At 37.0% G+C, this 12,594-nt stretch overlaps 1 protein-coding gene across 5 annotated transcripts in view; it reads right to left on the bottom strand.

Annotated features, from left to right (window-relative positions):
* Positions 1–542: 542 nt before the first annotated feature.
* The window catches only part of SHPRH (SNF2 histone linker PHD RING helicase), an 89,483-nt gene continuing 77,431 nt past the window's right edge, over positions 543–12,594 (bottom strand). For 3 of the 5 annotated variants that reach the window (XM_059177322.1, XM_059177325.1, XM_059177329.1), the window contains 5 exons: positions 10,734–10,826; positions 9,779–9,865; positions 8,639–8,817; positions 3,668–3,748; positions 543–2,527 (listed from right to left, as the gene is read on the bottom strand). In XM_059177322.1, the coding sequence (XP_059033305.1) occupies positions 2,431–2,527; positions 3,668–3,748; positions 8,639–8,817; positions 9,779–9,865; positions 10,734–10,826 (537 nt within the window). In that variant the 3' untranslated portion in view covers positions 543–2,430. Of the gene's footprint in view, positions 2,528–2,580; positions 2,777–3,667; positions 3,749–7,490; positions 7,719–8,638; positions 8,818–9,778; positions 9,866–10,733; positions 10,827–12,594 lie in introns of those variants that run through there. The other 2 variants (XM_059177326.1, XM_059177327.1) reach the window with 2 other exon arrangements.

Here is a 12,594-nt window from a genome sequence, read left to right as displayed (position 1 = left end):
TTGAAGGATTGTTATGATCTCATTTCTTCTCACGGGTTCATTAGTACAGCAGCCACTTCAGAACTATTTGTGAGCACAGTGATGGTTCAGAAAATACAAAATGTTTGAAGTAGGAAACTTGGCTTTGTTTGCAGCCAAGAAGATGTGGCATTAGATCTGTATTTGTGTTGAACGACTGTCTGGAAGAATTACCACAACTGGGGCGTCTGGGTGGCTCAGTGGGTTAAAGCCTCTGCCTTCGGCTCAGGTTATGATTCCAGGGTCCTGGGATAGAGCCCCACATTGGGCTTTCTGCTCAACAGGGAGCCTGCTTCCCCCTCTCTCTCTTTGCCTGCTCTCTGCCTACTCATGATCTCTGTCAAATAAATAAATAAAATCTTAAAAAAAAAATTACCACAACTGTTTTGAAGAAATAATGTCTATAAAATATGGAATCTTACAGTATAAACAATTTTGACACCTTTTGTTGAGAGACCAAAACAAAAAAAAACCAAGAAAATAGACTGTATGTTGTTTGGCTCAGAAATTAACAAATCCCCAAATTTCAATTTCCACTAAAATATTTATTTAATGATATCTTACAGAAATAAATAAGAACAGTTTTTCTCTAATACAGATAGGTATTATTTATATATATATATTTTTCCTTTTTTACAAAATCGAAGCATATCAAATTGTTTTCCCTAAAACTTTAGCTCAAAAAGGAATACTAGGAAACAAACAGAAATACTGAAATATGCTCATCATTAAATTACAACCATGGGCCCTTCTGAATCTCAGCATGACTTAAGATTTAGAGAAAGACCATGAGACTGGGAGTCAGGGGACCTGGACTCCACTCTTTCCTTGCTACGTGCCATAAGCACAGTTCTCTGTATTTCTGAACCTTGGTTCTCTACCTTTAGAAGGGGAATGTTATTAGTTATATCAACTTCACAGGATTGTTGGGCAAATTAAAGCTGAATGTGAATGTACAGGAAAGCTCTTCATAATATGTAAAGAGCTACAAAAATAATAGTTTTGTTTAATTTCATATAAAAGAATCAATGCATATCTTCCTTCAACTGCAGAATAAGCACCAGAAATGTGTGTGTATTTTCTTCAGTTGAATTATGTCACCCTATAAGCCTAGAATAAGAAAATGCACCTTAACTAAGCACCAAAGCTTCTTGGACAAATGTGATAGAAGGGATATTTCTATTACAGTTTTCTGGGCAGCTAAGTAGGAGCTAATGAGTCCTGAGGGTCATTTAAAACTCTAAAGGCTCAAAGAAAACAAAACAAGAACATTTGTATTACATCAAATGGCTAGGATAAAACAAGCTACTCATTATTTAATGATTTAAAAGTCCATTAATTCTTCACAGAAGAAGAAACACTCAGTTGTTATCGGTTACAATTATTTGCTTATGTAAATACGACATTCTCTTGTTCCAAAGATCAAATACTAGTCCTTGAGAGAGGTCCTAGTGAAATAAAATAACAAATATCACAAATTTAGATATTAGTGGTTAAAAGTCTAGTTTCCAAGGACACAGGAAAAGAAACCATGACATCAGTATAATAATTATTTAAAAAAAAAAAAAAAAGCAAAACCCTGCCATACTTCCATGTTATAATGATTAAGAGCTAAAATTATAAAAATTGCAATATTTACAGAAACATCAGTCTTAAAGTATGTAAAAGCAATAAGGAAAATTAAAAGTAGAGAAAGCAGTTTAGCTAACTTTATGATAAACATGAATACACTTAAAATGCTATTTAAAGTTCACTGCTTACACCAACACTACTTAACACATCACAGAAATAAGAAAAGTGTTCAATGTTTCAATTTTTAGTAGCAACATATAGAGAAAATAAATTCTTGTCTAATATTAACTTATTGTTAGGAATTGTATTACTGTAAAGTTACTATGCATGGAGTTATAGTCTAAAGCTACTTAAATAACTAGGAGTTAATATAATTCACCATCCACTTAAAATATTACTACCAAGATACTGGTGAATCATGTGCTAAAGATACTGAAGGCCCTTCCAAAACTGAGATTTAAGTGGGTCAAATATACCAGGTAGTACCAAGCTAGACAAGTTTAATTTCTCCCTTACTCCAACTCTTTTCAAGAGTGATCTTATCAAAAGTACACATTACCTCAATTCTCTTGCCTCATCAGATACAGATATTCTTTGGGACAAAAATAAATGTTTTCCCAGGAGTGTAAAATTAAAAATCTTTATAGATCTTTTGGAAACAAGACACCTGGAAACAAGACACCTCAGTAACTACTAGGACACCGTACAACTGAAAAAAGAAATTCATCCAATGAAGAATAGTATTTACTGACATCTACTGGATTTTTTACTTATAACTTTGCTCTATAAGCTAGGAAAATTTTAAATACATCAAAGTCTGTGGACTGAACCAAGTGTACTTCATTCAAGTTCTTCAGTTTCTTTGGTAAAAAGGTCTGCCAGATCAGCCAAAGTTAAGACGGAGGCCTCTGGATGCTTCACTGATGAGTTTGTGTGACTGTAGGATTTTTCCAAGTGAGTAGAGTCAGAAAGAAACCAAGGAACAAATGATTACATTTGTGTTATATTTATTAAGACATAATGATAACATGAAAACATTCCCTCGTCAGTATTTGTGAGAGCCACATGAACCTCCAAGGACAAAGTCAGTAATAGGATCACTATTACACCTCATCAAAACTAGCCAAGACTTCTGTATAGCACTTTCCGGCTTTGTTACAAAAATGTCCTTTTCTCTCCACAATTCCTAAAACAAAGAAACAAAACCCATACCAACTGCTTCTAAGGCTCTCACTTTAGAATGTGCCTTCTTACTTCCCAAAGTTATTGTATTTCAAGAGAACTTCAACAGCTCTTCTAACTGCTATTTTATTTAAGCAGCTTAACTATAATCGCTGGATTCTGTTACACATGGAAACAACATTGACAATAAAAAGCCTCATGTCTGATGCAAACAGCTTTCATAGTAGACTCTCTGCTTCCCATAAACTATCAATGGAAGATTTCTGGTTTCCAATTGCTTTTTCGCTATGCACAGTGCCTCCGTAGAGACATCCCCCCAAGGCAATCATTCCTCTGTATCTGCCAACCATACCTATCTCGTAAGGATGTACTGAAGCACTGGTTTATGTTTTCAAAATGACTTGGAAGAAATTTACGGAATACATATTAGAAAGTTTTACAGTTCTAAAATTAAGTTTTTAACATTAAGCCTCCTCTGGTCTCCCCGCTTCTGTTCTGCCTTTGGAATGAATATCAAAATCACCAGCTGAGTTTAAGTCCAGATCTTTCTATGTGCACGTGACTGACATGTGTGATGTATAAAGCAACACTGTTAAGTTTCCTTTTATAGACATCCGAATTTTAGGGTGGGCATAAAGATAGATTTCTTTAAAAAGTAATCCAGTACGGCAAAGAAATGTAGGGCGGTTTAAATATTTTTAAACATTATAATCACTATTAATATATGAAATCAAATATAGGATGTCTAAAGCATTAACTGGGAAATTCTAGATAGGTAAAATGTCCTATCTTGCTTTTAAAAGTATCTGGTCATCTAAGTGAAGGAGGCCCAAACACTTGCATAACCGTATACAAACCGGAAACACCCATGAGCTGGTAGGAAATTGTTACCGACCTCTTCTCAGCAGTTTTCAGCATTGCTTGCATTCTTTCTTCTATTGTTGCCTTAATTAAGAATCTGTGTACAATGGTAGGTCTAGAAGGCACATAATAATGATAAGGTTAAAAACCTCTTAAAACCAACTAGAACAAAGAAGACTTCCCCTATTATATGCTATATTCATCAGTCATGTGGTGCCCACTGCGACAGCTGCTAATCAAGGTGCTGGGGGCGGGGTCAGCAGTGAATAAAACTAGTCTTAATGAACTAACATTCTAATGAAGGGAAACGCACAATAAACACAGAAACTGGATGGTACGGATAACGCCATGAGGAAGCTCACGTATGAGCTGCGACACGACTAATGGGAATGAGGCTACTAAGCCAAGAAGCAGAAGAGCATCCCAACAGAAGCAACAAGAACCAAAGGCAAGCTCTGGGGGAAGAGAACATGCTTAGAACAAGCCTAAAATGCTCAATGGCCAGAAAGAAGCCCTGCAGGGCAGAAGTGTATTGTAACGGAGGGCTAGAGAGTAGAAGTGAGATTGGAGAGCAGCAGGGAGCACATGCTGTAGGGTCTGGAGGGATATGGCAGGAATCTGGATTTTATTGTGGTTATGAGGGGAAGCCATCTGTGGGTTTTATGCATGATCTGATTTATACTTGAGTTTGCTTTAGACATCACTTTGGCTATTATATGGGTGATGGACTGTTAGGTAGCAGAAGTGAAGGCCAAGAAGCCAGTTAAGGAGTTCTGCAGGAGTCCAGGTAAGAGGGTAGGCTGTGCTCTGGTTGTATCAGTGGAAACAGTAAGTAGCAGGAAGTCTGGAGTATCTTTTCCAGGTAGTGTTGGCAAGACTTCAGTGACGGTTTCGATGTGTGGCATGAAAAGAGGAAGCATAGAAAAGCCCTAGATTTATGGTCTGAGAAACTACAGATGAGAGAGTCAGATTATAAGATGGGGAGGGCTGGGGGGTGGGAGTACAGTGGGAATACACTTTCTTTTACCATGTTCGACTTTACCATGAGTTTTCCATTAGCCAGGTATCTAAGGGGAGGGGCAGTCCAGATGTGTGTGAAGCAACAGAACGGGGTATGTGAGTCTGAGGCAGGAGCTGAAGGGGCATGTCTGGACTGGGGACAAATGTCTGAGAGTCATCCACATGTAAATGCTACTTAAAGCTCTAGGACTGGATAAGCTCATCTAGGAAGTGTGGGTGAGAACAAAATCCTCAGGGACCATGGGCAAGAAGCAGGTTATTAATAACATGAACTTCATTTCCGTGGTACAGTGAGGACAAAGCCCAAACAGAAAGGCTGAGAGGGGAGGGTTAAGGAAAGGGAGGTGGTGGTGGAAGGTAGAGGAGTGTTTTTGAAGACAGATAATATTAAGACATATTTATGTGGTCATGTATTACAAGAGGAATGTCCTTGAGAATATGAGAAGGGATGGGACCCATGACATTGGAATGGCTGGCTTTTCAAAAAAAAAAAAAAAAAAGGGACACTTCTCCCACTGTAATAAAAGGGAAGGACGTACTGTGCCTTTCTGCTTATTGCTACAGATGAAATATCTATACCCCTACCTACAACCACTCATGTGCTCGACATTATTCCGGCACTCTTTCCTCACTCTTGCTTCACTCGTTCTCTGTTTCTAATGAATCACTCCATTATTTCTTCCATATGAAAGGAAACAACAACAACAACAGACCTCCTGATCCCATACTCTTCCTTTTCTCTGCTCTTTGCAGCAAAACTGTTCAAAATACAAGTCCTATCAGAGATAAAGAGGCAGGAGTGCACCGTGCTTAGAAGCAGGGACTGGCGAGGCAGAGCAGCTGTGTTTGAAACCCGTTACCAGTTTTGCTGGCTATGTGACCTTGGACAAGTTACTTAACCCCTCCGTTAGGTGTTTATTAATAAATAAATAAATAAATAAAATCCTCTTCTCTCTGATACTCACATCAGGACATCGCCTCCACCACTACGATCTCTATGCTGCTAAATCTATGGGTCAATTCTTGATCTTTATCTTACTTGACTTCAGGAATATTTCTTCTGGTTTTCTTCCTTACTCATTGTTTGATCTTTATCTGTTACCTTGGCAGGTCCTTCTCTTCTCCCACAGCCTTCAACTTTGTGTGCTCTGGAGTCCAGTCCCTGGTCCTCTTCTCTACCTACACCTATTCCTTAGGTAATCTCACTCAGTCCTGAGACTTGAAAGTACCATTTTATGCCATTGACTTTCAAATGTATCTCTAGCACAGACTTCTGAACTTGGACTTGTATATACAATTACAGAATAGCTATCTCCATTTATAATAAATACCGGGTAAACATCTCAAATTTCTATTTAAAATACGTTTCTGTTTCCCTCACCAAACCTGCTCTACTCTGTAGTCTTCCCCAGCTCAGCTGAAAGCTACCTCATCTTCCAGTTATCTAGGTCAAAAACCACGGTACTGACCTTGACTTGCTCACGACCCATGTCCAGTCTATCCACACGTAACTACTGCTTCTACCTTTGAAATATGTCTAGAACCTGATCACTTCTCGCCATTTCCACTGCTGCTACCATGGTCCAGGTTGCCTTTAACTCTTAACCAGGACTATACAGCAGTGTCTTAACTGTTCTCCCTGCTTCCAGTCTCCTGGCCCTGCACATAGCACTCAAGAGTGATTCTCTCAAAGCTTAAGTTAGAACTTGTTGGTTCTTTGCTCAAAGACTTGCACTGGCTCCTTATCTTACATACACAGTGAAAGCAAGGTCCTCATAGCGACCTCCTAGGCCCTATAAAACCCCCTCTCCTACTTTCTAACTTCATCTCCTATTTTCTCCTCTTTGCTTATTCTGCTTTAGCAACTCTGGCTCCTTGCTATTCCTCAAATGTACCTCCTGACCGAGTCTTTGCACTGTGTGTGATCTTTGCTTGAATATTATACCCAATGACATTTGCATGGCTTTCTCAGCTCTTTCAAGTCCTTGTTCAGATGTTAACTTTCCCACAAAAGCTCGCATGCCAGGTGGTTCAGTGGGTTAAGCTTCTGACTCTTGATTTTGGCTCAGGTCACGATCTCAGGGTTGGGAGATCAAGCCCCAAGTTGGGCTCTGTGGAGCCTGCTTAAGATTCTGTTTCTCCCTCTGCTCCTCCCCCCTCTTTATTTTTCTCCCTCGCTAAAAAAATATCTTTTATGCCAACCTGCTCAGCCAAATATATATTTTTTTCTCTTTTAAACAGAGATCAAGACCTGAACTGAGATCAAGAGTCAGACATTTACTCAACTGGGCCACTCAGGGGCCCCTAGCCAAATCTTAATCCTCCTTACCCTGCTCTACTTTTCAAGCTCCTAACAGCATATATTTTACTTACATTATTGTTTACTATCTGTCTCTCTACCAACTGTCATAACTAGAAATTAAGTTCCATGAGGGGATCTCAGAAGGTGTTCAATAAAAATTTATTGAATAAATATGGGGGTATTGATGCAGGTAAACTGTTCAAACTGGTGATGAAAAGATGAGACCTTATTTGTTTTCCATGTATGAGACAAGACTTTCATCAGTGGGGCAGGAAGTTATAGAAGACTTTTACGATAGCCTCTTTAGAAAGTGGAAAAGTCTATCTACTAGGGAAGCACGGGTAATGCTGAATGGCCTTTTTAGACTGTGGTCTTACATCTGACCAGAATCCAGTCTACGCTTTGGAAAACACTGATAAGAAAAGAAAGCGGTATTTAAAAATATAAGAAAAAAAAAAAAAACACCAAAAAACAAAAACCAAATAAACCCCCAAACCAAATAAAATATAACTGCATTTTAAATGACACTCCATGGTACTTAGAACAAGTGTGTTTATTACAGTTATGTTACTTTGCCATTATTTTACTACAGGTTTGTTTGATGAACATGTCTCTTCTGCTGAAAACTAAAGTCCTCATTTATTATCCAGGCAACTGCTTCCAGAGCAATCCAGTTTTTTCAGTAGGTCATACGAAGATGGCATCTATTGTCACTCCTCTCCACATACTCTATACCTCAGCAATTCCAAACTCCTTATGGCCCCTAGGAAAATCATGGTGTTTATCTCTTCTGCGTTCTTGCACATGCAACTCTCTCTTTAGCTGTGTGAGCACCTTTTCCAGCCCAGCTTTGAAAGAACTTTTCCTTTAAGATTCAACAAAATGAAGCCTTTCCTGACTCTCTAGGCATAACTGACCACTCCCTTCTTTTATTATCACAGTACTTCTTTGTATTTTTGTACACTCTATTGCCATATTTCTTGTACTACACAGTGACCTCCTTGGGGGAACAGATTATGTCTTCCTCAATTTGAGTCTTCGGTATCTAGCATAATGAGTGACATATAGTTGCCACTCAATATTTATTTAATGACTACTCAATATGGGTGTTTTTTAAACATTCAAGGTATCTAACATCTAGGAGGTAATACACTAAGAGGTCTTATGAAAGATAACTGTCTATTTTGATATTTGAATAAAAGTAGTAGCTATTACACATTATACACTATTAGGTTTGGGCCCAGTATTAGGCTGAGCCTTAACTAAAACTAAATATGTCTTAGAATAGACCTAAGGGACTGACTTTTTCTAAGTGGAAGAATTTAAAAAGGAGTCATGAATGAAATATGCCTTCTTTTAAATTCAGGTTATTTTACACAATCAAAAATCAATTCTTTCAAAGTCATGATGGATGCCTTCAACTCTGCAGCTATCTTAAATATTTTAAGGAGGTGATCAGGATAGACTGAAGGGGGAAAGACAAAAATCTGGGAGAATTTGGGGATTTGCTGTTTGGAGGAGGGAGGGTTGGAAATCTCAAAATGTCTTTGGTCATATACTTGAAAACTTAGTAAGTAAGTGATTAAAAATGAATAGGTTGTAATAAACATAAATGAGTTTAAATACCAATTTTTATCTTAGACACATGAAGCAAATGTAACTGATGCTAATTTTAGTTCTTACTTTGTTTGTCCAATTCGGTGCACCCTCCCAATGGCCTGAAGCTCATGGGCAGGGTTCAGTATGGGCTCCACCAAGAGAACATGAGTTGCTTCAATGATAGTTAATCCATTAGAACCTGTGTGCAGGGGCAGCAGCAAAATATTGATTTGAGGATCATGTTTAAATGCTGAAAGGTTCTCCTGAAAAAGAGAAAGGTACATTTAAATTTTAGTTGGCTCACTTAAAAGTAAGAGCAGTATATTATAGGTCTTATTAAGAACCACAATAGGGGCGCCTGGGTGGCTCAGTGGGTTAAGCCTCTGCCTTTGGCTTGGGTCGTGGTCTCGGGGTCCTGGGATCGAGCCCCACATGGGGCTCTCTGCTCGGCGGGGAGCCTGCTTCCCCCATCTCTCTCTGCCTGCCTCTCTGCCTACTTGTGATCTCTCTCTCTATCAAATAAATAAATAAAATATTAAAAAAAAAAAAAAGAACCATAATAGAATCCAGGTCATTGTGAAATTAACAATTAAGACAATTAAATGTAAAATTACCAACTTTAGAAAATGTAAACTTGTTGCTTGACTTCATGAGGAGAAGTGTCACATAAGCTCCCTTGTTTTTTATGATACAATGGAAGCACAAGATACATGTATGTGATATATGCAAATTAAACTATATGAGCTTGGAGGGAAAAGAGAACGAGAGAATGTGTCAGAATGAGGATGAGAAGAGACATGAATCTGCTATGTTTTCACTTGGTCTTCTTTGTATTTTTGTCTCTTAGGGTGTACACCTATTGTTGTACTGAGTGTAACATAAGGAATTTGAACATACAGAGTTCTGCCTGACAGTGTCTTGAGGACCTAATCCCAGCATGAGGGGCCTGTCCATTCAACAGGTGTATTGTTGGCCATCTTTTCCTTTATTGAAGCAAATGACCTCAAGTCAGAAGATCTTAGAAAAAAAAAAAATCTTGCTATGGGTATAAATGGATAGAATATAATTACAGTTTCTCTACTTTGCTTTTGAATGTCAATTATATAATGAACCAGTAACTGAAACCCTTACACAAGACAATAAATCCAAGTAAACTTTTGATAGCAGTTTCAATTTGCAACTAAATTCACCGCCCCCCAAAAAGCAAGAAAAATCCTGACATACCTGAAATGTCTTAACACGACTGATCTGAGCAAATTCCATGTTGTTATCAGTGAGGGCTTTTGAAATAATGTCTAATACATCTTGCCACTAAAATACATCAAACAGTAAGAAAACAAATATTTACACATAGCTTTCACATAAAAAGGAGTTGAAAAGGAACTATATCCAAATAACTTTTGTACCTCAGAATTAAGAAAACATAAAAACAAACCTTCGAATGTGGTTCCATCAATATTATTTCATACTATCAAAAGGATAGTGTTTTTTTCCCTTGTTTGTTTTAAATCAAATGCTGGTTAAAGATGGGATAAAAGATATGCGTGTCTTTGCGAACTGAATTAAGATAAATATAAATAATAGAAAGTAAATAATGGAGTGCTTAATGGATATAACTGCTTACCTTTTAAAAACTAGAATTTTTACTCAATATTTTATTCAGTGGGTTACTTTAACTTTCTTTTTCTCAAGCAACAAATTTTACTTGTGAAATGACTTTCGACATTATAGATTTAATTTTTAACATATTAATATTAGAAAGGCCCCATGAAACACATTAATAGGAAATGTACCTATAGAAATTGCCTTATAAAATACTGTAATTTTTAACATATTAATATTAGAAAGGCCCCATGAAACATATTAATAGGAAATGTACCTATAGAAATTGCCTTATAAAATACTGTAATTTTTAACGTATTAATATTAGAAAGGCCCCATGAAACATATTAATAGGAAATATACCTATAGAAATTGCTTTATAAAACATCACCAAATTTCTCTGAAAATAATTCTATCTTATGGACATAGAAAAAAAAAAAGAACATGGAAAATCTAGCGGTAATTCTAAATCTCAACTATATTATGGTGAACATTACACACAAGTTCTCAGATATAAATTGATCAGAGACAGAAAGCCAGTCTGAGCTAAGACTCAGGATAAAAGCATTGACCGTACCGTTGAGAAGACGAGTGCTTTAGCGCCCGGGTCTCTAAGCTGGATTCTCATCAGAGTTCTGACCACAGCTTCCACTTTTGTAGAATGGCTACCCTTTGAACACAAACAAGGAAACACGTCACTAATAAAATCTAGTTTATAATAGAAAAGGAAACCAATGTAAAGCATTTGAATTACCAAAACTACATGTGTATCAAAACAATCAGGTACATATGTGTTTACTTTTCTTTATTTTGTATTTGCTGGAAATTTTCTTTAGCCTCAAACTGTAGATGCTATAAAACTTACACCCCAAGAAAACTAAATACGAAACGCATCAGCAAGTCATATAGTGACATGACTCTGAAGAGATTATTTTTAGTTAAAGTGGGTAAGGATTTGTAGTTACAAGATTTTCTTATTTCAGATAAGCAGAATTTATATTAGAAACACTTTTCACTTCAGATACCAGGGTATTAATACAATGAATCAAAACTCCAGTGTAAGTAAACTGTGAAGGATCCAACCTGGGAAAGATCCTTTATTACAAAGGATAGAGACAGAGGTAGAAACGACACCTACTTGGAAAGCAGCAGATTTCTACAAAGCTAGATAAATACTCAATGAGTGTTTTTTTTGCATTTTCTATAACCATTTCATCATAAAAGTATGAAAGGAAAGAAAGTGAAGAAATAACAAAATGAGGAAATGAGCAAATGTTTTTGTAGCCTTCATAGAGAAAGTTTTCCTCCTGGAATGCTCTGGGAGATGGCAATGGCATGAAGATAATAAGGGCATGGGATTTTGAGACAAATCTAAACTCAAAATTGACCAACCAGTTACACATTTTGCTGGTTATGCAGACTACTCTTTCCAAGGCTTAGTTCCCTAATCTGTCAAACAGGGATGGTAATTCTATTTCCAAAGATTGTTAAAATGGCTAAATGAGAGAAATACTTGTATAGCATTTAAATGAACACTTGGCAGAGCAGATACTCAGTAACTTCTTATCTTTCTAAGACATTAAGTATGAGCACAGATAATGACACAGATAATCTCACGAGAGCAGATCTAACCAAAAAGAAGTAAAAATATTCCCACAGCAGCATTACTCTTCTCCTCAATCCGAATCCTTGCACCACTTTTACAGAGACAGTCACAGGTAAAATATATCAATGAAACAAGAAAGAAAGGCTTATCAATTTGAAGTTAGCAAGACAGAATTATGGAACAAGTTTTAAAACCCTAAAACTAAAATCCTGAGTCTATATAATTATTTTTCTGGTACGCAGATTGTCAATCACACTGGAAAGGTTAAAAAATATAAAGAATCTGTTTCAGTATAAAGTGTCTTAAATAGAGCAAAATGTGTCTCCAATGAGAGAAAGCAGGAAATCAGCATGATGTATTGTTTAATGAGTTTAGAGAGAAACATTCATATCCCTTGCGAGGTCTCATTTTCAAAAATATTTTCAAATGAAATACCATAACTATGAAACCTTCCATCTATTAAGCTGCTTCTTACGAAAAGTTCAAAAGAAAACATAGCAATAACCTTTTATAAGCAAGATTTCAAACTAGAGTGCTAACTCTGTGAAGGAAAAGACCAGAACATCAGCTTTTATCAAAATCTGGACAGTTCAGTGGTAGCTTTCAATGACTCCTTGCAAATGTCACAGCTTGGAACCATTTGGTCCTAGTCCAGTTACTTACACTATGAAAGAATAATAAGCGTAGAAATCCAAAGCTCCGCTTGGCAGAAAGCTACATGGGGAGTGAGACTACCTTAATAACCTTTTCTTCCACTTGGACAGAAGTGGTCACTGACAGTAAGAACAATGGATGGCCTTCTTAGTGGGTGGCCCACGTATACTGGCAGGTC

Source organism: Mustela lutreola, chromosome 6 (assembly GCF_030435805.1).
Source record: "Mustela lutreola isolate mMusLut2 chromosome 6, mMusLut2.pri, whole genome shotgun sequence".
NCBI classification, from domain to species: Eukaryota; Metazoa; Chordata; class Mammalia; order Carnivora; family Mustelidae; genus Mustela; species Mustela lutreola.
Note: the sequence above shows the minus strand (reverse complement) of the source record. Positions and strands in the feature narration are given on the sequence as shown.